The sequence below is a fragment of the Cebidichthys violaceus genome, unplaced genomic scaffold (assembly GCF_023349555.1).
Source record: "Cebidichthys violaceus isolate CVI_PGR_0920_01 unplaced genomic scaffold, fCebVio1.0.p SCAF_6, whole genome shotgun sequence".
Lineage (NCBI taxonomy): Eukaryota > Metazoa > Chordata > Actinopteri > Perciformes > Stichaeidae > Cebidichthys > Cebidichthys violaceus.
Genome location: NW_027176816.1, coordinates 14519782 through 14546931, shown reverse-complemented (window position 1 = coordinate 14546931; position 27150 = coordinate 14519782). Strand labels below are relative to the sequence as shown.

At 41.3% G+C, this 27150-nt stretch overlaps 2 protein-coding genes across 3 annotated transcripts in view; both read right to left on the bottom strand.

Annotated features, from left to right (window-relative positions):
* Positions 1-1036, bottom strand: part of icmt (isoprenylcysteine carboxyl methyltransferase) — a 10966-nt gene extending 9930 nt beyond the window's left edge. Inside the window, exons 1-2 of the mRNA XM_068733592.1 lie at positions 815-1036; positions 3-91 (exon numbers count right to left, since the gene is read on the bottom strand). Of these exons, the coding sequence (XP_068589693.1) occupies positions 3-91; positions 815-1033 (308 nt within the window). The 5' untranslated portion in view covers positions 1034-1036. The remainder of the gene's footprint in view (positions 1-2; positions 92-814) is intronic.
* A 346-nt stretch (positions 1037-1382) lies between these two features.
* rtel1 (regulator of telomere elongation helicase 1) lies at positions 1383-26537 on the bottom strand. 2 transcript variants are annotated; one of them, XM_068733642.1, is made up of 34 exons: positions 26279-26537; positions 25742-25940; positions 24692-24785; positions 24503-24584; positions 24120-24180; positions 23898-23973; positions 21806-21890; positions 20870-20935; positions 20639-20783; positions 20441-20479; positions 20269-20344; positions 19732-19829; positions 19476-19531; positions 18773-18844; positions 18580-18667; positions 18127-18259; positions 16024-16137; positions 15552-15592; positions 15259-15344; positions 14941-15018; positions 14738-14815; positions 12407-12553; positions 12162-12277; positions 11676-11799; positions 10763-10928; positions 10500-10657; positions 10130-10225; positions 9559-9772; positions 9091-9228; positions 8413-8532; positions 7075-7194; positions 5991-6179; positions 4880-5002; positions 1383-1700 (listed from the first exon to the last, which is right to left on the bottom strand). In XM_068733642.1, exons 1-34 carry the CDS (start codon positions 26378-26380, stop codon positions 1630-1632), a joined length of 3651 nt encoding a protein of 1216 aa, XP_068589743.1. In that variant the 5' UTR covers positions 26381-26537; the 3' UTR covers positions 1383-1629. The 2 variants fall into 2 exon arrangements, with proteins under 2 accessions (XP_068589743.1, XP_068589744.1); XM_068733643.1 differs by having other exon boundaries at positions 8413-8526.
* Positions 26538-27150: the final 613 nt, after the last annotated feature.

The following is a 27150-nucleotide window of genomic DNA, read 5'->3' as shown; positions in this document are numbered from 1 at the left end:
ACCAGCCAAAATGGGTCCAAGTGGTTTCAGAGAAGCTTATAATTAAGCCACAGCCAAAAGTAACTCCCAGAAAGCAGGCTCTCACAGCGACCTAGAACGAGTTAGACACTGATTAGCCCGGGTTAGACCGTAACAGGACCCCTTTCTGATAGAGCAGGCCTCAAGACTCATGCTTAACATCTGAATTTTAAATAAGTTAATAAAAACACATACTTAACATATTATGGTATAACATTTTACAAGACAACACTCGGAAATTCGGTTGTTTTTCCCACCATCTTCGAATTCAGACCAACTCTAAAAGTTTAGGTCGACTTTAGGCACAGTAATAACGGTTTTATTAAGCCGAATGTGTACCGGAAGCCTGGTAATTCCTAAAATACCTCAAGTAATGTTGTCGAAGCAAATTACATTCGACACAAAGCAAAACAACACCGAATGACCACATTTGTGGACTGGCTTCAGTCAGTCTGACCACGGCACATTACCTTCTGAAATAATATTCCTCACACGAAGAGGCCGACAGGCTTTACCTGGCTCAGGGTTTATCTAGAGACATCCCTGCCAGCTGTCTTCTTCCTCTTCAGCTAAGAAGATTAGTGGTCTTAACTAGCTAAAGTGGTAGCTAATGTTAGCTAACATTAGCAGCACAACAATAAAGTTGAAATAGCGATGTAAGTTACATCAGACAGCTGTCAACATTAGCCTGATGTAGACTGCTAAACAGCAATAACCCTGACGTGCGCTTTACTCAAAACGAGAGAAAGAAATGAGAATAAAAGCAGGAAGTTGGCTACCTGACGTCAACGCTTACCTTGTATAGAGGTCCCTTGTATACGATTAGCAGGAGGCCGTTGATAACTGCAATGTGGATACAAATCACTATCTTCCCAGAAGTTTCCGTCAGATAATCAAAGACCCAGTCGAAATGTCCAAACCACGTTCTGATCAATGGGATCACAATCACGCTGAGCCCTAAAATAAATGTCTTTATACTTACTCTTCCTTCTAGCACCAACTTACTGCCTGCCATGATGGAAGTACTGTGCAACTGCTAATATCGCGATAGCTAAAGGGAAACCACGTGATGCCCATAGACGGCTTTCACATTTTGCCAGAATCTAAGTGAAATGACAGGATTTGCATTACATTTTTAACCAAAGAAAACTAATCAGCTCAGTGGATTTCCAGCAAAACCAACTGGGGTGCAACATGGCTGCAATTTTGGAGTTCTCACCTTATTTTCCATGAAAATCATGTTATTTTGTCCACTGATCAAACCCAACATTGACGTATAGTGGCGTATAGTGTGACCTTTGGCATCAAAAGATATCCCTATTCTACAAATTAGCAGGCTACATCATGGAGTCAGTGAGACACTAGCAATTTCATGAATTTAATTAGCTTGAATAAATATAAAAAACATAAGATTAACATAATATTTTTCCATATTACATTTTCATGACATTCACTTAAAAAAAGAGCAATTGAATACTGAACAGGCTGTTGGCCTCATGTACAGATACATTACAAAGCCTCAGAGCAGAGCCTGGCTAGTTCATGGTTTTGTCAGCAGGAACAGTTATGAGCTATTTGAAATACATACACAATATTCCTGTAACTCAGATTCTACTTCCTTTGGCTGCTGGAGAAAAAACTGGAAATCTTGCTTTGTGTCTTGAAAGGCGGTGATGACAACACTGGAAAAAAAAGAAGTAAAAAGGAGTCATAACAAGGTATTATAGGGGGAAGAAGTGTTGGTGTTAAAATGTATCCAATAGATTGTTTAAATAAAAATAATATCAGTAAAACCTCCAACTTTTACCACCCAATATGTAGTGTTAAAGAAGACACAGTGGCAGACAGAAATGCAGGCTAATACCAGCCCCACATATCTGACACACTGCACCACATTTTCACTGTGATCTACCAGCAGAGGATTTCAAAGATGACTTATTCCACAAATAATTCTACACAGTGTCATAAAGGATACAGTAAGTCTGGCAATATTTAATATTTTCTTCTTGTGCATAAGTAAAGCAAGATAAAAGAAAAATGTAAAAAAAAAAAGGAATAATGAATAGAAAAGATGCTGTATTAAATGTATGTGGTGTGTAAAATGTAAATGGAATGAAATTGTTGAAGTCAAATGTGATCCAGGGGCTACTGTTGGTGGTAGGATTTTGATATCTCTGGTGGTTTGTTTGAGGATTATGGAGAGGGGTGCTCTGGTGGCCTGTTGTCCGTCCATTAGCTACAGTACTGCTGGGTTCTGAATGGCTCTATGCCTGTATTTCTCTATGACTCCGGACATACTGTGGATGTAATGGATGCTGATGTTCTGTGGGAGTTCAGTAACATCAGCAAATTGCAAGACATGTCTTATGGTGAATGTCAGAAATGTAGAGCAGGAAAAAGGAGAGGACTAAGGACTGCACCTTGTGGGACATCGAATTCTGAAGTTAGGGGGGTGGAGAGGGAAGTGGAAACCTTGATCTATATTTGTCGGTTGTGGAGGAAGCTTGAAATGATGTCATAGATAGGAAGTGCTATTTAGATTTCTTTTTTGTCTTGTAGTCTGTAAAGTACTCCGTTGTGCCACATTTTGTCAAAACCTTTTTTTAAAAGTCATGGTGATTTTTTTTTTTTTGGGTGAAACTGCGGATGATTGCTTCTAACAGCTTGAGGATGTTATTGGTAGTGAATAGCCAGTAGTCCCATATTCTCTGTGCGATGTGTGAAGCGTACAGTGATGGTGCGCTCAAACAGTTTATGTCTATGGCTCAGGAGGCAGATGAGTCTGCAGCTGGTGGAATGTTTTGGATCTTTGCCCGGTTTATGGTCAAAAAACAACTAGCATTTAAAAACAGTGTGGGGGCCATGACCTCGTTGTTGGTAAGTTAAAAAGCACTATAACACTACATGTCATCATTCACACACTGATGACAGGGGCTACCATGCAAGGTGCCACCTGCCCATCAGGACTCAAACTAATCATTCACACACCATACAGCTACGGGAGCAATTTGGGGTTAAGTGTCTTGCCCAAGGACATATGGATATGGACTAGCGGAGCCGGGGATCAAACCACCGATCCTCTGATTAAAGGACAACCCTGCTCTACCACTGGGCCACAGTTGCACCCAAGTAACCATGACATGATTTGCTGACAGAGGAGAAACAAAATGTCACATCTGCCGATGGAGTAGAAGAATTGGATAGGCCTGAACTATGCAGATCAAGGGTTATTAGTCCAACAGACAAAAGTAAGGAGTTGAGTCAACTAAATATTTCCATATATCCCTGTTGATCTTTCTTTCAGGGCTTTGGTCTCTTGTAGTTTCTGAATGTTTTTATGTGCTGTGATGGACGGTAGTGAATCCAGTTCCTTGAGGGTTTCTGTAATAAAGCCGTCTACTGAGGGTGATTGGTTTTGCACGGAGCGGTGTCATCACTAGCGGCCCCTACTGGTTAAGAGTAGTGAGTGAGGAGTCAGCAGAAAGTTAAAATATAAAACAGGCAATAAAAGGTGTTTTGAGAAAGCGTGAGTCACCATGAGCATGCAGCCATAACGGAGCACCCACCACATTCTGCAGTTTGCTGCAGCAGAATGAGAGCTTATCTGTGGATGGAGTCAGCTCTCCTGCTCGACTGACTCTCTTCTCATCTTCTGGGTCTGTCTCGCCTGTGAATTGAACTCTGTTTTAATCCTACATACAAAATCCTGCTGACTCAAATACTCTTTAGAGTGCCAAATGTAGATAATCCGCTGCATAAAATAGTCCCCAACAAATACATTATTTCCTTCTGTTTAAATTATGTTTGGTAAAAACTACAATGACTATCTGATTTAGAAAACTACTCAGCCTTCCTTAAAAACTAAACTATATATTGTTTTAGGGGTTTTGAAAGATTTACGTCTTCAGTGGGAACCAATGGGATTGGAGCTGAGAGTCGCAGGCAGAGTAGGATCATGTCATGGAAATTGTTGACTGTAAGAAGAATCTAAATGAATACCTGTACAATGGTGCTCACTTTATTAACAATATTGTGGTCCCCAAACCCTGTTAATAAAGTGAATACAAGTCAGGCGATTATTCAGTCAAATGTCCTCGATGCAAGAACAGTGGTACCTCAATGGTGTGTTTTGCCAAACATAGTTCTGGAAGTAGGAGAAACTGGTAACTTCTGTCAAAAGTGCTGGCTGATCTCCTAAACCTTGATACTAAGATATTCTTTAACCAATTTCACTTCAACAGCTCCAACACTGGTGCAGTGCAACTATCAACAACTAGTGATGTGTCCTTCTGTGTCGAGGCTTCGAAGCGTGTGTCGAGTAATCCAGGAAGATTTTGGTGAAGCGCGAATCGAGGCTTGTGTTGATGACGTATGTGGTGATGTTTGAAGCCTCGAGACCCGGCCGTACCACGTGACTGATTCAGGAAATAGTTTGCGGGTTTGCTGTGCGATTCGAAATATAAGGGGCAGAGAAACACAATGGATCCCTCTTCACATTTTTATGGAATCTATTCGAGCATCACAAACATCATTCATTTAATTCAAAGCTTCACACACCAAAGCCATGTTGTCATAATAATCACTCTGCCTGTTTTACATTTATTGTCCACTTGATGGCACAGTAGAGCAAATGAAGCACCATGAAGCTTCGGCCCATGAGTGAACCAATTGGATGGAAAGCTTTAATGCTTCATGAAGCTTCATCTCGCCGTCACTACCAACAACTATCAACCTTTGACATCTAGTAGCTAGACTGCCAAACGGTTTCCAGATCCCCTGAGCTCTTCTCTAACCCTAGAGGAGGATAAAAGAAATACAAACACGTTTCTATGATACTATAATACATTGGGTTGTTCTTCACCTTGTCTTTGATGGTCTTCACTCGCAGCAGGAACTTCAGCAGCAGAGACAGACTGACCTATCAAGGCATCCAACATCTCTTTGTACTGCTTCTTATGGCGAGGAGGAATAAACATGCTGAATCCTAAGAAAAGAAAGACGAAAGTGAGCGAAGGGAAACAACCTTCGACAAGAAAGTTCTCGTTCACACCGTTAAAGAGTGTAAAACATTGTCGTGATTTAGAAGGTAATGAAGTGATTGAAGTGTTGACAGGTGCATACAAACAAACCCCCTCAAAGTTGATTTCCAAACTGTACAGGAGTTTACAAAAACGAAATGGAAGAAACACACTATATGTAAAACTGAAATGGGAAGTAGAAATGAACATTAAACTGTTGAAGAGTGATTGGCATTCCATTTGTAGAATGCAACATACTTCCACTAGCTCTAAAAGATGGAGGGAATTCAGTTGGAAGAACTTAATCCGCTTTTTTATTACACCACATATAAAACATAAACAATTGGGTAAAGAGCAGTAATGCTGGAGACAGTGTGGGCAGATGAATGCCAATCACTCACACTTTTTCTGGTCATGTATAAAAATACAAACATTGTGGGACAGGGTTATTCAGACTCTGGAGGAGATTCTAAACGACAAGATTCCCAGGGACCCCCGGATTGTGTACCTGGGATTGATACCTGGCAACATAATCCAAAAGAAGGACATCTACCTCTTTAAAATGTTGATACTCGCAAGTAAAAAGGCCATCACAAGGAGCTGGTTGAAAAGTGACCCTCCAAGCCTAGGACAGTGGCTGGACATTGTAGAGGAAATACACTCTATGGAAAAATTGACTCTTTATCTAAGGATCAAAGCAGGGATCCATGATCAACACTGGGGAAAATGGACATTATACAAGAGAAAAGATGGGTAGTGTTCTCAGCTGGCCCAAAAAGTACAGATCAGAGGTTGAAAATAATGTATGGTGACCTTCCTTTTCCTTTTACGTTTATGTCTATTTTTGTCATCATTTTGTTGTGATTTTTGTTGAGTGAAACAGCAACTGAAAAAAATAAATAAATAAAAAGTGAAAAAAACAAAAAACCATTGTCGTGATTTGAAAGAACTTACTGATTAGAAGGTTGAAGTCCTCATCTCTCTCTGTGAATAAGCTCACCACTGTGGTCACCAGCTCTTCATAGCTGTCCGTCTTCTTGTAGCTCTGAATGGCCTGAAAGAGCCGAGCTGATTTCTCTGCTCCGATGGCTTTCTTCACATCTGCCAGAAAGGCAGCGGGGACGTCTCTCTTTGAAGTAGAACCTGATTAACACAACAAGAGAATAGTGGAATCCATTTCATACTTAATAACCATTCATTCAACCAAGCTACATTGTTCTTCAACCAAAATACACTCAAATTTGCTAGTTCATATACATTTGTATAGACTTATTAATGCTGCGTGATAGATAGATACACTTTATTTCAGACTCAAGGTCCAGATAAGATAAATACATAAAATGACATGCACAAACAATAAAAGTACATAGGCCAAGCAATGCCTTACAAAGACACAGCTGTACCAATGTCTCCACAGCTGGGACTGGTAGTGTTTGCTACTAAACCTTATGTTGGTTAATACCACTATGATCTCATTGTCAGAGTCATTAAGCCGAGAAATTAATTTACACATGAGATTTCTCAACAGTTTGGAAAGTATTGACTCCTGCAGCCACAAACATTTCACTGGCACTACTCCATCTCAGTCTCTTTAGCAATATTCTCATGGCATCATTATAAGCTACATGAAGTCTGTAAGCTTTTTTTGTAGTTTGACCACAAGTGTGTAGAGTGGTGTACAATATGCTCTTAACAGAGACATCTTCACTCCATCTGTACACATACCAAACTTGCGTGAGATACATCCTACGACATTGCATAGAAATGTCATTATCATCGGTCATGTGTTCTGTAGGATTAGACAGTGGACATCTGTTCATGAGATAGGTGGAGCCACCTTTGTGCAGAGGGATGGCCTGAGCTGACTTCCATTCTGCTGGTATCTTACCAGTAATGAGTGTTACATTAAGTCTATGGGCAGTACAAGTAGTGATCAAAGGAGCACTAAGACTCAGGAGATGAGGATCTAGATATATACAAACTGCACTGAATACTTGATAATTAGTGAAGTCAAAGGTAGAAGGATGTAAAGTCCTACCAGTCTGAGGATCTCTGGGTCCCTGCTGGTTTAGGTGGGGTCCTCCTTTGTTGAGCTGCTGTGTATTCAGCTGACTGCAGGTAGAGGAGGTCAGACCCACAGCAGGCTGACTAGCTGTAGCTTGAAGAAAAGAACACAGAACAGTTACAGATGTTGTCTTGCTTTCCTACTGTACTGTCAGTTAACTCCTGTGTCAACAGGAAGACTTGAACACAGATAAGCCGTCCACCTTTTGACATGGTCATTTGCTCAGTGCTGTTGTTTTGTCTGGAGAATGTCCAATATCATTTTAAACAAGTGTAGTGGTTGAGATGCTCCTAAGTCCTGGAACCAAACCGGACTGCTGTCGTGGGAGAACACAGTTATAGTCTAAATGACCACTAGGTTTTTCCTCTCATGTGACACAAATCTGATTAGTGTCACAGGTGCAGATCACTCAGCATACAGTGTCGGATCGGACTGTTGAAACTACAGAAGAAGAAGAACCTCTCTCTCGCCACAGAACCATATGGCAGCATGTCATTGGTTATTAGACACTGATAATGTTTGCTACCCGACAAAAAAAAAATATTTTTCCATATTACTGAGTTCTACTGGTACATCTGGAGTCATGTTTCACTCAGCAGAACTCAGATTTCATAAATAAGCAGTTGTATAAATGTGTAAACTGCATTATTAAGGCAGAGGAGCATTATCTGGAAAACATCACACTTACTTACTTTACATGTATCTTAAATTAATAATGAATTATGTTAAATCATGCTGGCCAAATAAGTTAGTTTCTGTTTATGAGACATAATAAATCATAAACTATCTTTTAAAAGGAGTAGATGTTTACGAGTAAGCTCGGCTCCGTTATATCTAACAATTTGTTGAAGGAGGTTTTCCTCTGAGAGTAGAAACAGTTGAAGACTATTTGCCTCGTCAGTCATTTCAAATGTAAATTTAGTTATCGAGCAGAACTTTTCACAGTTCACTCAGTTCTTCTGGTAAATGTGTCATGTTTCACGGAGCTGAACTCTGATAAAATTAGATCACGTAGTAGAAGAATTACGTGGATGTGCTGACTGGTGGGGTTTTGGGATGTCAAAATAATGTTAGACAGTGGACATCTGTTCATGAGATAGGTGGAGCCACCTTTGTGCAGAGGGATGGCCTGAGCTGACTTCCATTCTGCTGGTATCTTACCAGTAATGAGTGTTACATTAAGTCTATGGGCAGCACAAGTAGTGATCAAAGAAGCACTAAGACTCAGGAGATGAGGATCTAGATATATACAAACTGCACTGAATACTTGATAATTAGTGAAGTCAAAGGTAGAAGGACGTAAAGTCCTACCAGTCTGAGGATCTCTGGGTCCCTGCTGGTTTAGGTGGGGTCCTCCTTTGTTGAGCTGCTGTGTATTCAGCTGACTGCAGGTAGAGGAGGTCAGACCCACAGCAGGCTGACTGGCTGTAGCTTGAAGAAAAGAACACAGAACAGTTACAGATGTTGTCTTGCTTTCCTACTGTACTGTCAGTTAACTCCTGTGTCAACAGGAAGACTTGAACACAGATAAGCCGTCCACCTTTTGACATGGTCATTTGCTCAGTGCTGTTGTTTTGTCTGGAGAATGTCCAATATCATTTTAAACAAGTGTAGTGGTTGAGATGCTCCTAAGTCCTGGAACCAAACCGGACTGCTGTGGCTGGAGAGGCCAGTCTACATCAGCACATAGTTACAGTAGTCACCAACCAGAGATTCAAGGGTCTTAACAAGGGAACACATTTCAGATGGACACAACACTGTCAAGCAGAAACAAATAATATGGCCAGTCTCTGTCTGCTGAAATGTTTGAAAACCCTTTTGGGTTCTTGGACAGTTGGACGGACAAAAGAAGCAACCTGATAATGACGGAGTAATGTCCATTTTCACAAACTTTAAAGACTAACGAGAACATTTAGTATCTTTAAGCTTGCTAGTATTTCCAACATATGAAGAAGAGTGCAGTGTTGGGTTGGGATGAGTGTTTCATACCGCTCTGCAGCATCAGTGCTTTCTTCTCGTCCACAGACAGTGAGTGATTGGGTTTGTATCCACAGCCCTGTCCAGTCAGCTGCTGGCATTTCTCATCAAACCTCTTCTTGTGATGTGGGCGAACAAACTGGTAGAGGCCTGTGACACCGAGGGGTTATTTATGACAGCTTACAGATACAGAATAAACTAACAAAGGGCTCCAAATGAGTCCAAGCTATAAATGCCTGGATCAGCCTAAATATAAACTCATCTGTGATCAGGTCAGGCCTGCACTCTTTCTTGATGTTGGTAATCAAGGCATTCAGTTAAAAGACCTAAAAACAAATCCTTTCCCCATCGCTACCTGTGCCATTGCATTAAGCATTGAGGGATATGCACGATGTGAGCACAATATAAAACTACACTGATGAAGGCAAGCTTTCGTCCCAGGGCCCCTCTACCAGACAAACCACAAAATGTAGTGCTTACCTCGGAGCAGACAGTGTGTATTAGCGTCCTCAGTTAGGACAGCCGCCTCAGTGAGCAGCACATCCAGTCTGTCAGTCTTCTTGTAGGTCTGCAGACCCTGTATGATGCGGTCAAAGTTGAACTGGCTCAGTGACTTCTTCATCTCTGCCAGGAAACTCTTGACCCTGCTGCTGGATGAGCCTTCCCCAGAGACATCCTCCGACATGCGCGACTTCTTCAACAAGGAGGGAGAAAAAATACACTGTTGATATTTGCAATGAAAAAAACTTTTAAGAAACAAAAAACAATCAGATATCTGAAACACCATAAATATGATGTTTAAAAATCAATAGCCAGCAATACATTGGGATAGTCCTGTCCTTAACACTACCAGGTACTATAAATCTAAATCACTTACAAACTATGTGAGGACCTGCAAAACAAACTTTTTTGGCTTAAAGTACATGAATAGTATTGGGTGTGGAGGTCTAAGTTCACTGCAGCTGAACAAAGCCAGAGCAGACTTTTCTTCTAGTGGTGTTAAGCCTCTAAATCTAACATAACGAAAATCTGTATATAATGTAACATGTACCTGTTCTTGGACCAATTTGATTTTACGTTTTCCTCCCCGCATTTCATCATCCATCCTCTTGTCACATTGAAGAGACAGCGTGGACAAACGGTCGGCCTTCAAAAGAAACAGTGTACAAATTTAACAAATAAGAACAGTCCTCTTGAAACAACTTAAATGTTGTTGTTTCATCAGTAATGGTTGTACTGACCTACTTCAAACACACAGGCTATTATACACAGTATGGTTCTCACTGAAAATAGCACTGTAAATTGGCTGTTGTATACACAGGTATTCTCTTTTCCACAAAGCCTCTCTTTTTGACATGTATGAACCACACATGTCTAAAGACTAGTGGGACAGACCACTAGTCTCACAAGAAACAAGCTACCTTCTCTTCTCCCACGACAGCATCATCGTCCCCTCCACCGCAGTGGTCCCCTCGCTCCAGAGCATCCAGCAGGTTGACTGGTCTCTTCTGACTCTCCTGCACCTCACACTCGTACTCGATGCAGATCCTGGCCATCCCATTGGCTCCAGAGTGTTCATCTGATCACAGAGACCAGACAACAGGTAACCAATCAATGAAGGACTAACCTTTCCTCTGTGGATTTAAAGGAGGCGTGGAGACCCTGCCTTTGTCTTTCTACTCACTGAGTCTCCTCCTCTTCAGGCTGGGAAGGTGGGCGTCCAGCTCCTTGGCCTTCTGGGTGTGAGTGCTTTGGGAGGACGAGCCGGAAGGGAAGGCAGAGGACTGAGTGTCTGGTGAGCACACTGTCCTACAGCTCTGTGCTGCAGCCTTCTTCTCTACCACAGGCCTCTGGCACAAGCACAAGCAGTCAGTACAAGCTGATGAATGCAACTGGGACCAACTTCCACAATGCAGTGCCAACACACAGCCTTTTCAGGTAACATATTCTGTCACAGATACACGTGTTGGATTTAACCAACAGGTGATGCGGGCGAGAGTCACAGTTTACATGTCATTATGGTGTTTGCAGGGTGTGTGTCTCTCTCTCTGCATATTAATTTAAAGGAGGATCGCACATGTTCACAGAAGTTTATTACTTACATTTATTTACTAAGCTCAGTTTGTGACGGTCAGTTTTGCTAGAATATTCTCCACCTCTGAAAGTCAGGCACTACAAATAGCACAAATGAAACTATGACAAAAAGCTGACTTCACCTTTATTGTACAGAAATCTTAATGACATCAGAGACCAGTCTCACTGGGAGTTAATGTAAAGACTGTATTCTAGTGAAAAATCAGCTGTACTACGGTTTGTGTGTACGGTGATCAGACAGTTGAGTGTGCTTTGGGGTCTCAGGATGGTAACAAGATCAACTTTCTGGGAAAAGATGTTGCTGTTGATTATTTCCAGATGTATATTCTAAAATATAAATATATATTCTAACGCTTTCAGCACCTAAAACCAAACATGAGTTTCTGAGTACAGTACACTGGTGTTACAGCAAACATCAACAACCCTTATTAAATCAAGCTCAACATGATAGATGATGCCAGGAATTGTATCATTTTGTGAACTGAGTGAATGCTAGAACCTACCATTTTCTGTGCCACCCTGAAGAACTGAGAGACGTCCCGGATTACATTCCCAAAGCTTTCATACAGACGCACATAAGGCCTGACCCAGGACGGAAGCTGAGCCCTGGCACCAGAGCTCTTAAACCTGCGGGAAAAGTCTTGTTATTCTAAATCACCTTATTCCAAATCATGCACCTTCATTATCATTATCCCAGATGATGTCACACCAGAAAGCTAGAGTTTGAAATGCTAAATGGACTGTACTTGATTTTTCTAGTCTTCCGAACACTCAAAGCGCTTTAACACTACATGTCATCATTCACCCATTCATACTCTGAACCATGGATGTTGCACTTCAAACAAACAAAACACACACACACACACACACACACACACACACACAGACACACACACACACCTTTGAGAACAAATCTGTTCTCATGATTGGTTCTTGCATGAGGCCCAAAGTATGTAGGAACAGGTATGACTGACAGCTCCATGTCTGACCTTTGATCACACAGTAAGATGGCTCCATAGTCCTCCTTGTGGCGAATGACTCTACCGATGGCCTGGTTCACAGCTCTGAAAGCCTGCTGTTTGTACCACTCCTGTCCAGACAGGTACTGTGTATACGTACGCATGCACACGCACACACACACGCACACAAAGACAGAATAACAACAAGCATGATATGATTGAGCCACTGAAACAACGGTAGCCTTTCTAGTGAAACTCGGTAACAATCCACTCACCTTCAGCCCAGGAGTTTTCTTCCGACTCATCTCATCCAAGAACTGCATCTTCAGGATGACTCGAGGGTCCATCTTTGGAGGGAACGGAAGGCCTGTGATGATGACGCCCCGACCAAAGGTGTCTGCAAAATCCAGACCCTCGCTAGCCTGGCACAGGAAGACATGAATAGAAGTGAAGGGAGAGGGAGGCCTCTGTGTGAACTTACATGTGATACGAAGAAAATGACTCGGTTACTCTAAAGCTAGGAGACTAGCTGAGCGACTACAACTTTTGATTGAAATTGATGAAATAAAAATGTACAAATATTGATAAAACTGCAATGCTGGCAATAAGATGGACAGAGACAAAGAAAACAATACACAGGACAAACTGAAAAACTATTTAGAGCTACAGTTGTGGTCAAAAGTTTACATACACTTGTAAAGAACATAATGTCATGGCTCTCTTGAGTTTCCAGTTATTTCTACAACTCTGATTTTTCTCTGATAGAGTGATTGGAACAGATACTTCTTTGTCACAAAAAACATTCATGAAGTTTGGTTCTTTCATGACTTTATTATGGGTTAACAGAAAAAGTGACAAAATCTGCTGGGTCAAAAATATACATACAGCAACATGAATTAGCAATTTTGGTGACTTAGGAAGTTGTGTCAATGAAATGAGCTTCATAGCATGGCCTCTTAACTTCTTGTGAGCGATTATGAGTGACTACAACTGGTGACTTCTCTGAGGCCATTTAAATAGGCCTCATTGGATACAATCGCCCACAAACGCTACAATGGGAAAGTCAAAGGAGCTCAGCATGGGTCTGAAAAAGCAAATCGTTGACTTGAACAAGTCAGGAAAGTCACTTGGAGCCATTTCAAAGCAGCTGCAGGTCCCAAGAGCAACAGTGCAAACAATTGTTTGTAAGTATAAAGTGCATGGCACTGTTTTGTCACTGCCACGATCAGGAAGAAAACGCAAGCTATCACCTGCTGCTGAGAGAAAATTGGTCAGGAGGGTGAAGAGTCAACCGAGAACCACCAAAAAGCAGATCTGCCAAGAATTAGAAGCTGCTGGAACACAGGTGTCAGTGTCCACAGTCAAGCTTGTTTTGCATCTCCATGGACAGAGAGGCTGCCGTGCAAGAAGGAAGCCCTTGCTCCAAAAGCGGCACCTTAAGGCTCAACTGAAGTTTGCTGCTGATCACATGGACAAAGATAAGACCTTCTGGAGGAAAGTTCTGTGGTCAGACGAAACAAAAATCGAGCTGTTTGGCCACAATGCCCAGCAATATGTTTGGAGGAGAAAAGGTGAGGCCTTTAACCCCAAGAACACCATGCCTACCGTCAAGCACGGTGGTGGTAGTATTATGCTGTGGGGCTGTTTTGCTGCCAATGGAACTGGTGCTTTACAGAGAGTAAATGGGATAATGAAGAAGGAGGATTACCTTCAAATTCTTCAAGATAACCTAAAATCATCAGCCCGAAGGTTGGGTCTTGGGTGCAGTTGGGTGTTCCAACAGGACAATGACCCCAAACACACATCAAAAGTGGTAATGGAATGGCTAAATCAGGCTAGAATTAGGGTTTTAGAATGGCCTTCCCAAAGTCCTGACTTAAAATCCCATTGAGAACATGTGGACAATGCTGAAGAAACAAGTCCATGTCAGAAAGCCATCAAATTTAACTGAACTGCACCAATTCTGTCAAGAGGAGTGGTCAAAGATTCAACGAGAAGCTTGCCAGAAGCTTGTGGATGGCTACCAAAAGCGCCTAATTGAAGTGAAAATGGCCAAGGGACATGTAACCAAATATTAGCACTGCTGTATGTATATTTTTGACCCAGCAGATTTGATCACTTTTTCTGTTAACCCATAATAAAGTCATGAAAGAACCAAACTTCATGAATGTTTTTTGTGACAAAGAAGTATCTGTTCCAATCACTCTATCAGAGAAAAATCAGAGTTGTAGAAATAACGGGGAAACTCAAGAGAGCCATGACATTATGTTCTTTACAAGTGTATGTAAACTTTTGACCACAACTGTAAATGGCATTATAGAGAAAAAAGATGGATAGGCACAAAGAGCTTATTGTGCACATTTTAAAACATTCTATTCTTCCATATGCTCATGTGGTATGGAAATCTGAATGTTAGAATAGATTTAAATGGCAACAAACATGCCTGATATCTCTAGATGTCATAATTATCCATAATGCATTTAATGGCAATTTACTCTATTCATCTAAAATGCTTCATCTCACCTTTTGGAGACCGAGTTATAATGATATCAAGATAAAAGTGTTTTAGGACTTTTCCAAAATCTATGGGTACACAGTAACCTCACCTTGCCTCGACACACAGCAAAGAATGTCCCCCCCTTAGATGTTGGATCATTGACTTTGTTGTAATATCCGTCAATAACCTAAGAACAGACAGAGAGACAACATCTATTGGTGTTATCAAGCCCTTTAAGCAAATGTTACCAGTGTTGTTCCAATCAGAGGTTTTCAAAGTTATTCAGTAGATATTAAATAAAACCACACTCACTTCATTAAAGGTGCCCTTTCCTTTAGGTTCAACAAACATGGGCTTTACGTTCTCAATGCGATCTGCATGTCCGTTAGTCTGGTGAGAGAGAACACACGTACGTGCGCGCGCACACACACACACACACACACACACACACACACACACACACACACACACACACACACACACACACACACACACACACACACACACACACACACACACACACACACACACACAATCATTTGGAACATCTAAAATAAATAAATCAACAGAAATATGATATAGTATATGGAGAACTTTTCCCACAGATGATTCTGCTGATTCTCCACTTACTCTCCAGAAGTCCAGGGTTTTTTCCATTAAAGGGAAAGAGGGGAAAAACACTAACAGACCATCAGGAACAACACGGCTCAGGTTGGCTGCGGAGAGAACACAGCAAGCAACTTATTCATGTGATGATCGAGACAGAAATGATGAGGCACAATTAAAAACAATGGAAGAAAACCACTTGGCCCTTCTGTTCAAACGGTGACATAATAAGTACCATTTGGTTAACGACCAACAATCACGGTGCTGAGAAAAACACGTCTTCAGAAATAAAACATTTCTGTATTGTTTGATCTTACCAACAGTGTTGCCTAAAGACGCCATGTTTTCAGGAAGAAACCTGTCACAGAGGGAAAGATGATCAGTTAAATTTACATTGTCTCAACAAGAAGGTAAAGCATCTGTAGATCTCTATTGTATTATTAAAGTGAGTGCTCCAAAGGACGTGTCTGATGAACACATGAGACATGGTTGGGATGTATCGAGATGGATATTATTCTATGAGAAACACAGGAATCTGAGTTCAGAAAGTTCAGCAACACAAATCAAAACAAGAGAAGAAATTTGTTTTGTAGACGTATATGCTCAGGCCAGAATATTTAACTTCACAAGATTACAAAAAGAATGAGTAACCACGTGTGAGTCATATGACTTCACTTGCGTTTGGGCAGACACACCGATACACCATGCTTCATACCAGTGTACTGTGCTTGGCGTGTGTAACTACTTGATGATAAAAGTAGAGGACCGTCTGTAGAATAGAATACTAACCTTCTGTCAAACGCTGAACTTAGGTGCACTCCATCTGGACCTCGTTCAATGATGCCAACAAAGATCTGGTCCCGCTCAATCACATGGCTGTTCTCCAGACTCACTGAAAACGGGCTGCAGCAAACAGCAAGAGCAACACACATTGTTGACAACCACAACATGACTAATGACTAGGTCACTAAAGTTTGAAATGAGATATTTCGCTAACTTTTCCTGATGATTTTGATTTAACCAGTCACCGGAGTTAGCGCCTTTGCATTTTAAGCTGTTGCTAGTTGCTGCCTGTCGAAGCTTTGACTGCACTTCATCTGGCTCAGCCGTCAGTTTAAGGTGCACTATGTCAGCTTCATTTCTGCTTTCTGTGGAGATATTTCAGTCTGGACCGCCGCGTTGGCCTTAGTTTGTAAATGATATACACGGCCCATTTATTATACTTTTGATCGATTCTGGCCCCCAGTCTGTAATGTAGTCTATATGCTGCCATGTACAAGACAATATAGTGTACAATATAGATCCATGGACTGTGTGGGCGTCTCCAACCCACCAGCTATTCTGGTTCATGTATATTCATATTTATAGATTTTGGATATCTGAATATGACATACGTCTTGTTATTGCCTGGTTTTAAAGGATGCATTACAGTATGGTGGTGACATTTTGAGAACTAACCACACTGTTTTAGCTTTTCTATTATTCAACTTAGTCATTATATCCACATTACAAATGATTATTTATAAAAAGAAATTGTCATTGTGTAAATGTTTAGTAAAAGCACAAATGGTCAACCTTACAATATTGTTGCATATCGATAGAGGTATTTGGTATAAACCATTGTGATATTAGATTTTCTCTACATCGCCCGGCCCTATTGTCAAGCCAATTCATTTTTGAATTATAGCCAATTGTGAGGTCAAAACCTTCAACCTGGACATTTGACTGATCACCTTTGAGTCCAAGTGGACATTTGTGCCAATTTTAAGGAACTTCCCTCCAGGTGTTCCTGAGATATCTGGTTCATGAGAATGGGACACATGTACATGAGGACGAACAGACGGACCACCCACAAACGTGATGCTATAAGTATGAAAATAAAACTTGTGGATGAAGTTGTTTGTATGGCCGCATCAATTCACATGCAGTTACACATTTCACCAAAAAAACATGACAAACCACTTTTGCCAAAAGAAGTTGGAGATGAGGTAATTTGATCCGCTGTAGTCCAAGGTCTACAGCATCAACAGGCAGAATAACAAGTTATAATGGACCTGTCTGGTGTGTGTAGAGGGCTGTGTAGTTTTGTAGCAGCCTGGTGTCATTCACATGTTATTTAATCAAATTAGTCAGAGTGTGATAGCACATCTTAAATCAGACGCTGCAGATTTATCCACATATATGTCCTGCTGCCTTCAGATGCTGCAGGAATTTAATGAACTGAAGGAGAAACTTTTCACAAGGTAAAAAGCAGCTGAGTCACTCCTACTCATTCGCAGATCAATGCCGACTGATTTACTGAGGTTCCTGCTTTAACACCACGAAAGGTCATTGTTCTACACCGATATAAACACATCTTCTGGTTAGTGGTGTTACTTATATCTTAAGCATTATTCTGTTATGTATGAACACTTTCTCAAAGTATATAGTGGCGTCTATTCTCAGTGCATAGTTTAAGACTTATTGTCCACCAGAATACCAACAACTCACTTTGTGCTGCCTCATACCAATGAACCTATCTTCCCACCTGGGCACCAAAATACCACAAAGACAGGGAAAGCCAAAATCCTGGTCAGGAAAATACCAAACTGTCTGAGCGCTGGAGATTGCACCTCCACAGAAATAGGCCCCAATGTCTTTTCATGCCGATCTGGGCCACGCCCTCTTATCAAGACGTATAAAAACACTGTGTAATTCTTCCAGTGTCAGCCTGATTCAGAGTCACATATGTAACTCTTGTTTGAGAAGGGATTGAGACTGACAGTAGTAGCAGTAGTTCACAGTGTTGAGCTGTAGTGTTTGATCACTCAGACCACTAAAGTCTGTGTTGAAGAACTACAACACTGAACCTCTGTAGGTAAAACGAGCTTTGAGGAGCGACAGGTGACTTACATCCTCATCTCACAGGTGAATGAGGAGAGGGGAGAGAGGGTCCCACTGGTCAGAATGATGCAGCGAACACCTTGATTCACCAGATCCTGCATGCTGAAGCCTGGAGAGAAGCACCAGTAACTCAGGATGTTACCTACAAGGAGCAAAGACACACATACGGTCCAGTTAACCAGGGTTCCTCATAGGTCATATGAGAGAAAGTACAGACTAACTAAACTAAATATTTAAAAGCAAACACAACACATCATGGCATTATGTTCATCAATTCATTTAGACAGGATTGAAGTTAAATAGAGGCTATAAGTCTGTTTAGTCTTGGGGTAGACTGTATTTGAACAAGGCGTTCTGAACTGAAATCTAATTTGAATAAGACTAAGTAAGGGGATTAATGCTTCCACAGCTGTCACTGTGTGAATACTGTAACCCAGCATGCCACAGGCTGTGTATCATCACCTTGTTTCTTTGATGAAGATGAAGATGAAGCCCACACATCAGTACTTTGTGGTTTCTTGTGATAGCTTTTGTCTCGATGGATATGAACCTGAGCCAAACAGACAGAAATGGTTGCTGACATCACTGTCGACATAAGTGTGTGGAGATGCACATTTTTCCATATGGACACTCGTGTCTCTTAACGAACATGCACCTTAAAATGAGCCGTGTTGGTCTGCATCTGCTGTTGTCTGTCCTTCTCTGAAGGTTCACCACAGAACACCAGCTACGAGGAAAGGAAAGAAAGAAAGAAGCATTGCTGCTGCAGTAAACTGAATGGATCAGTGTGTTTTACCATTTTGGTCAAATTTGTCAGGTTCAAAGTACAGCAACAAACCTGGTAAGCTACTGCAGACAATTTGGGAAATGTGTTTTTGTTTTCTGCCCAAAGAGTGAAATAAGAAGATCAATATAAATCAAATGACTTCATGTCTTCGTACGTCTGTGCAGTGTCTCTGGCTGTAGTGCAGGTGGTCAGATGAGAGCAGGTTTTACTTTTGGTCTCTGTATAGACCAGACATGATCCTAAACCTGAGTTTAAGTGTGGCAACAACACTAAAGGGAAACTGCAGTCACTGTACCTGACTCACCAAAAAATAAAGTTCCAGCACCATGATCTGTTTCATTTCTCTTTGTGTGCAAATTAAATACATATGTTAATCAGTGAGCTTTAGAGATGCTGGTTGGTAAATTTCTTAAATTAGACAGAACCAGGCTAGCTGCTTCCCCGGCTTCCAGTCTTTATGCTAAGCTAGGCTAACCAGGTCCTGACTGTACTTACACATACATGAGACTGATGTACATCTGACTCACAGGAATAGAATGTAGAAAGTGTAATCTAAAAACTTGTAGCATACCTGTATGATATCAGCCAGCTTTTGCAGTCCACTAGTGTTCAGGAATATTCCCGGTTCTGATGAGAAACACGTGTCACACATTATACAAACCTCTACACATAACAGGGTGTGCCGATATAGCCAGCAGACTGTGTTGTCTGTTACATTCTTACTTATATGTGGCATGAAGGGAAATGAGACGCCATGTAAAAAATCAGACAGCAGAAAGCTAAATCATGTGACAAAGAAAAATAGGGAGAGATGAAGCCATACTGACGTCCTGATAAGTGTCCAGTGATCTGCTCCAGAGCTTCATATACAGCCGTCTTGCTGTTGTAGGTCAGGTGGACTCTCTCCAACAGCTCATAGATGAAGCTGAGATGGACAGAAGACAATTCTCCTTCAGAATCCATATTCAACTGACTTTGTGTGGCAAGTCACAAGGAAGACATCCACTGGAGTCTGGTTTGGGCCTCTTACACAACTGTGTAAAATAATGTCACTCCATAGCCCAACATCCCGCAGATGGCATGAAATAACAGACGCCATGAGTGTTGATGAAATCTAATTACGATATAAGATGTGAGCCTTTCATACTTCATTTTATGTCCTATTTTACATCACTATCCCTGACTGTCTCTTTATTGTCCAGTACAAAGAATTTATAAGAGGCAGGTGACTCCGTGTGTACAGAAAACCTAAGCAGTGTATGACTTAACATGTGTTTTGGAAGGATTGTTAGACAGAAGGCCTGATCCATTGACACGGAAAGAACGTAGCATTCTGCTCACTATCTATTATCACTCTTACATACATTCCAGATTTTGTGATGCCTTTTTCACTTGGAACATCATAGGAATCAATGACAGCCTCCAGATCTAGAAGTATCTCTGTCAAAGCACACAAAAGCAGTTTGTTAAAACGCATCCCCTGCAAGTGCTGAAATAAAGCTTATTTATTTTCTTTATAGCTTTAAGAATACTTACGTTTGATCTTAGCAATGGTTTCTATATTCACTTTTAAACCTGAAACCGAAAAACATGACCTGTTATATATATAAATAAAAATATGTAATTATATGTAAGAATATTCTTTTGCTAACATTCAAATACATTTTTAATTTTGTGACAATGAAATGCCATAAAGCCCAGCCCCCATGTGTGCAACCTCATAAGCATTCTGACCAGAGTTGAGGGTCTCGACATTGAAGTCTTCAGAGAAGGTGGCTTCTTTAGACTGCTCCACCAGCAGCCTGTCCACAGCACTGATGGCTGAGGCTACATCATAGGGAGTGAGGTCAAATGATGTGGACTCTTCACAAGTCTTCTCCTGCAGACAACAGAAACATATGGTGGGACATTCGCCTCTCTATGAGAACTTCATCATCATCAACTATGTCCAGGACAGAGACTTACCACATTGTGAGCTTCATCAAAGATGACCACGGCTCCGTTTAGCTCGATATTGTGAGCTCTGCGGCTCTGTGGAACCAAGGAAAAGACCTAAATACCAGCAGTCATGTAGCATGAAAACCACAACAACTTCAAGAATCTCGATGATAAGCAAGTTGTGTAGTGTGAACAGTACAGAGCTCTGACCACTTTGTAAGTTGTGTAGAGTGAACTTGGCATTAATCTACTTTATAATGCAGTACAAATAATTATTAAACAAACCCTTCTACACTTGTAATCTCTCGTCAATGCTAACAGATAAAGTCTTGTTTGGGACACTTAAAGTGAAGTTCATTTAGGTGGCAGCTTGATGACATAGTGAATACTCACAGGGCTACTACACAAACTAGCCACCATCGTGTTTAGCGAGTTAGCCACCATCGTGTTTGTGGATCGAGACAATGCTGCTGCTTAACTAACTGGATACTTGTTACTTCTGGACACTAGCTTATCAGCCCTCCTAAGACCATCAATGGATCACAGTGATTCTGCTGAAATGAAGTAATTAAGCTCCTATGAGAAGAAAAAACATTAAGTGGCAATAACTAACTCATTTACCGCTAGAAGTGGTCACCTTGTCAGTAGTGAGGCGAGGTAATCCCCCCTGTGTCACCATCAATCACCAAGGAAATGAAAACATGTAATAGCCATTACTTTGGGTAAATTGGTAATAAAGCATCATGCGGTCTTATAGTGTACGAGACATCCTCGTAGTGTTATGGTGGTACTACTCAACAGGTCAAACCCTACATTTACTAGAAATCCATTCCTACAACACAGGCGGAGAAACAGGAGGAGAAAGTGTCATTATAACCAGGAGTGGACGGACGGGGACACTGACGTCACCAAGAAATAATTTCTCTCTATTCACAGCCATCACTCATCTGTGAATCAGCTCACCTTTGGATCCAGCAGGTAGTTGTAAGGCATAAAGATGACATCTGCTTGCTGCTTCAAGGACCGGGAGAGGTAGTAAGGACAGACCCTGCAGGAAAACGGTCAGCTTTGAATTGAAATGTATGTAGTACATGAAAAAAGTAGGAGCCATCTTAGTATCCCTAGAGGTCTGTCTTTACACAAAGGACATAACAACTAAACTTCTAGATGCTTCTAGAGCAGCAACAGCAATATGTACAAGAGCATAGTGACTATACTGTATAAACTCATTAATATCACCCTGACAACAAATGTCACGCCTAAATAAATTAAAGACTATGCATGACTGAGTGAATTGAAAAAAGAATGAACAGAGAAAACAAAAAGAAAGAATTTGCACTAAAACCATATTTACCGATCCGCTGATGTCACTCCCAGAGGCCTGTACTACGGAGCATGTTCAACATACACAGGGTATCTTGTGATTAACTAACCCTCACAGCCGTGACCCCTCTAAACGGTCCCACGAAACTGGTTATCAACTCGGTAAATCCACCAGGTTCTCTCAATCTGGTAGTGAGCGCCTGTTTGCAGCATCTGACCAATCACAACCTTGGACAAGTCTGCTGTCAGCAGAGGGGCGCATTTTACAAATAAAGAGAAAACTATGATATCAGAGGAATACGTAGAAGATAAACACATAATTCAGGAAGGACAGCTGGAAGAAATCACTGACTGTGTGAATGTGTTTAAATGAATAGATTCATAATATCACTGCTTCATATAGAGCACGATAGATCTGACTATAATTACATGTGTCTATTCTCTTAAGTTAATGTGTTGCTTGGATGTATTCTTATTCTTTCAGCTGTTAGGCCGCTGGTGTGAAACAGACTTGGTAACAATTCAAATAAATATAAAAACATAATTCATGGTAAGAAGGTTTCCTTCCATAACTTATAATAACCCACAGCAAACATTAAAGTAACCGCAGCAGAGTAACGCTGCATCCAGTCTGTGACTGTAAGACAGGACTCTAACACGTCACACTGCAACACACGGCTCACACATAATGAATATATGATATGCATATATGATGAGAGAATATATACTGATTTGTCTGTTTCACACCGCCGGAGTTACAGATGAAGGAATACGGCTAAAATATTGTCGCACGCCATCAGAATACATCTGCAACACATGAACTTAATATAATACACACATGAAATTATAGTCCGATCTATCGCGCTATAGATGAAGCATTGATATTATAAATCTGTTCATTTACACATTCACACAGTCAGTGATTTATTGCCAGCTGTCCTTTCTGCATTTGCCTGTTTAAACTGTGCTGCTGTTAGTCTGAATTATGACTTTAACATCTTCGTATTTCTGTAATACTAATGTACGTTCTACGTACTGAGCTGTGATTGGTCAGTAGGCGGAGCCTTTATACAAGTTGATCTCTTATCTGGAACATCACCAGCTCTGGAGCAGGTTAGGTGTTCAGCATCAGTTACCATGGCGATACACCCCAGTAAGAAGTGAACCTCTGTCGTGGAACTGAAAGCCAGAGTTACCCTGAAGTTACCTCACTAACCCCAAATCCCGCTTCGTAGAACAGGCCTCTGGTTTTTTTGAAGCACCCATACAAGAACAACCCTAAAAATACCGTCTAACTATTTAGAACCAGTTGCCGGTCAGAGGGGGGGTTCTGGGTGCATCCTCATCATCAGGGTGGTTGCTAAGGTATCGCTACAGTGTTTAGTAGGCAGCCACAGCTCGGCCCTTGTGGCTGGTAGGGATTTGCTGGATGGCTCCAAATGTATTTGGGGAGGTTAATGGGGTATTGTTAGGGGATTGTCACAGTGATTCTGTGGGCTTTGTTGTATTATCAAAGATATTAATGGAAGTCAAGTTGGGTTTTTAGGAAGCTACAATTGTGTTTTTTCCTGCATTGAATAGTCCACATGACTGATAAAGAAAATAATCTGCAGATGAATCAATAATGAAAATCATTAGCTGCAGTCCTACACTCCACACACATCTATTTGGCAAACACCATGAATCAGCTGTTTCATTGGACTTCTCCATTAGTGAAATGGACAAATCTCACCTCTGTTTGTTGCCGAACTTGACTAAGTCTTCCACGTCAAGGATAGACTTCACCAGATCTCTGTCAGTGCTCTTCTCTGAGGAGGAAAAGGAAGACTTGTGAAAAAGGATACAAGTAGTGTTTAACCAACAGAGATTAGTCCTCCCGGTTTGCTCATTATAGTCGTTCAGTGTTGCCTCCCTGATGTCGACTGTATGTCGTTAAAACGTGTTGTCACATTACCTTCAACGTTATTGTAGTAGACACATGACCTGGTGGAAACTTTTCCTCTGCACATGTGGACCTGAAAAACAGGTGATAGCATGGAATCCACAACAAGGCATGTAATGAAACCTGTACACATGGGTTCAATACCCCCTTTCTACCGCCAATGCCAGAACAACAACTTTCCATGTCTTCTTAGAGACCCCAAAGCCCCAGACTACTCCCCCATTCTGACTAGTCTCCCAGCTCACTGTTTCTGCTTCGAATCTCAACAACACAGACAATGAACTGGGAGAAATGTGGAGGATTCTCTAGGACAGTTCAGCTGACACAGGACCCAAAACAAGAGTACTTGCATGTAATCTTACAGCGTGAACAAACCAGGGTTGTAGTTTGCTCACCTTGACGTGGTTGCTCTCCTGTCGCATTACTTCCTGGTTGATACACAGCTGCTCTCTTGATCCCAGCACACACACCTTTGGACTGAATCAGCAGAGAGGGAAGTTGTACGTCAGAAAAAGGCACTGCACTAACAAAAGGCTTTACTGGCATGAAGTGCATCTTGTACTGTTTGGAACCACATTGTTTACCTGTATGAGGTGTTCTTTAGCTCACCGATAACCTGTGCCAGCTGAGAGTGAGTCCTGGAAGCGTATATGATCTTGGGAATATCTGTGTAGTAGGCTGAGAAACAATAACAGCACATAATAATTACATGAGAGTTACATGAATACCATAGAGAGCAAAGCCACCCTTCTGATGAGAAACAGACTTGGTGAAATGATGTGAACAGACTTGGTGAAATGATGCAAACAGACTTGGTGAAATGATGTGAACAGACTTGGTGAAATGATGTGAATAGACTTGGTGAAATGATGTGAACAGACTTGGTGAAATGATGTGAACAGACTTGGTGAAATGATGTAAACAGACTTGGTGAAATGATGTGAATAGACTTGGTGAAATGATGTGAACAGACTTAGTGAAATGATGTGAACAGACTTAGTGAAATGATGTGAATAGACTTGGTGAAATGATGTGAACAGACTTGGTGAAATCATGTGAACAGACTTGGTTAAATGATGTGAACAGACTTAGTGAAATGATGTGAACAGACTTGGTGAAATGATGTGAACAGACTTGGTGAAATGATGTGAACAGACTTGGTGAAATGATGTGAACAGACTTGGTGAAATGATGTAAACAGACTTGGTGAAATGATGTGAATAGACTTGGTGAAATGATGTGAACAGACTTAGTGAAATGATGTGAACAGACTTAGTGAAATGATGTGAATAGACTTGGTGAAATGATGTGAACAGACTTGGTGAAATCATGTGAACAGACTTGGTTAAATGATGTGAACAGACTTGGTGAAATGTGAACAGACTTGGTGAAATGTGAACAGACTTGGTGAAATGATGTGAACAGACTTAGTGAAATGATGTGAACAGACTTGGTGAAATGATGTGAACAGACTTGGTGAAATGATGTGAACAGACTTAGTGAAATGATGTGAACAGATTTGGTGAAATGATGTGAACAGACTTAGTGAAATGATGTGAACAGACTTGGTGAAATCATGTGAACAGACTTGGTGAAATCATGTGAACAGACTTGGTGAAATCATGTGAACATACTTGGTGTGGCTCCGTCTGTAGCAGCCGTCCCCCAGGAGGACATGGGTGTGTTGGGGAACATCTCCTCCCCGTTTAACTTCTCTGCTATCTTGCGGGCAGAGATGGTGTCCTTGAAGTGCTCTCTCCAGGCCAGGGTGGCACACAGCAGGCACAGAGTTTTACCAGTACCTGTGGGACTCTCCAGAACCCCATTTTGCTTCTGAAACAAACAGGCACACATGTACACATGAAGGTTTCATATTTGAAGAGAGCATCTGCCAAACTCAGCTGATTTTAACTCCTGACAGAACAAGGAGTAAGATGTTTCACAAGTCAGAGTTTAGGTGATTCTGCCACTTCCAGTGACCTGGAGATCAAGCAGCTCTTGACTTGTTGTGCTCTGCGGTTTGTTTGGATGAAAATGTAAATGATGACAGAGCTCTTAGTCCACAAGAAGCAAGAATGACGTCTTTTACAAGTGCAACATTAACGCTACACCAATCTAAACCAATGAGAGACATTACATGTAGGTTAACCCATGACGGGACTCCGCGTTACCTTTTGAAGACACTCAATCACTTTGCCCATATAGTCCTTCTGACAGTCATATGGAGGAAAAGGGAAATTCACCGTCACTCCATTCAGAGTTAGTGAAGACATCGTGAGTGTCTTAGCTTCACTAACAGCTGCAGCATTAACTAACGTAGCGCTGAAAATGACGCACTATGTGAAAATTGGTAGTGGCTCTAGATTAACTGTCACACATTTTAAAAGTTAACATTTCATTGTGAACTGAGAAGTTGTCCTCCTCTACTCTCTGGACATGCCTGAGCTTGGCGCCAGCTTGCCGATTTCAGGCGCGTTCTGCTCATGCGCGCTTTAACTACGTACTGCGCTGCGTTCAAATACTCCCGGAATAATGAACACAAAAGTGTTGACACCAGCGTTGGAGCTGAGGAGGCCGGTCTGCTATGTGAGGCGTCTCCAGCAGGAAAGGCATCGACATGTACGACTCCTACGACTACATATTTTCATATTAAAAAAAAACACATGTGCGTTAATCTGGTAATCAGGTAACTACGGTCAATTTGTAAATACTCGTTTCCACTTTTCTTTGCTTTGCAAATTTTTTAAACCAATAAAAACACCAATAACTACAATCAGCCATCAGCCAAATATTCAGAAGCACAGACACTTCTATAGGTTCACACAGAGAATACTTAAACACACTCAGAAGGCTTTCTGGTCTTCTGAAGGCTCCGACTGTCAGACTGGAAGTGGTAACGTGATATACATTTAGACACCGTATACTGTATGCTAGATATCGGTTATTCATTAGATGTCAGCTTTTCTAATGCAGACAAAAACTACAAAGGTTCTACTTCACCTCCTGCTGTATTGTGCTGGAGCTGTCTATATTGCATCTGCTA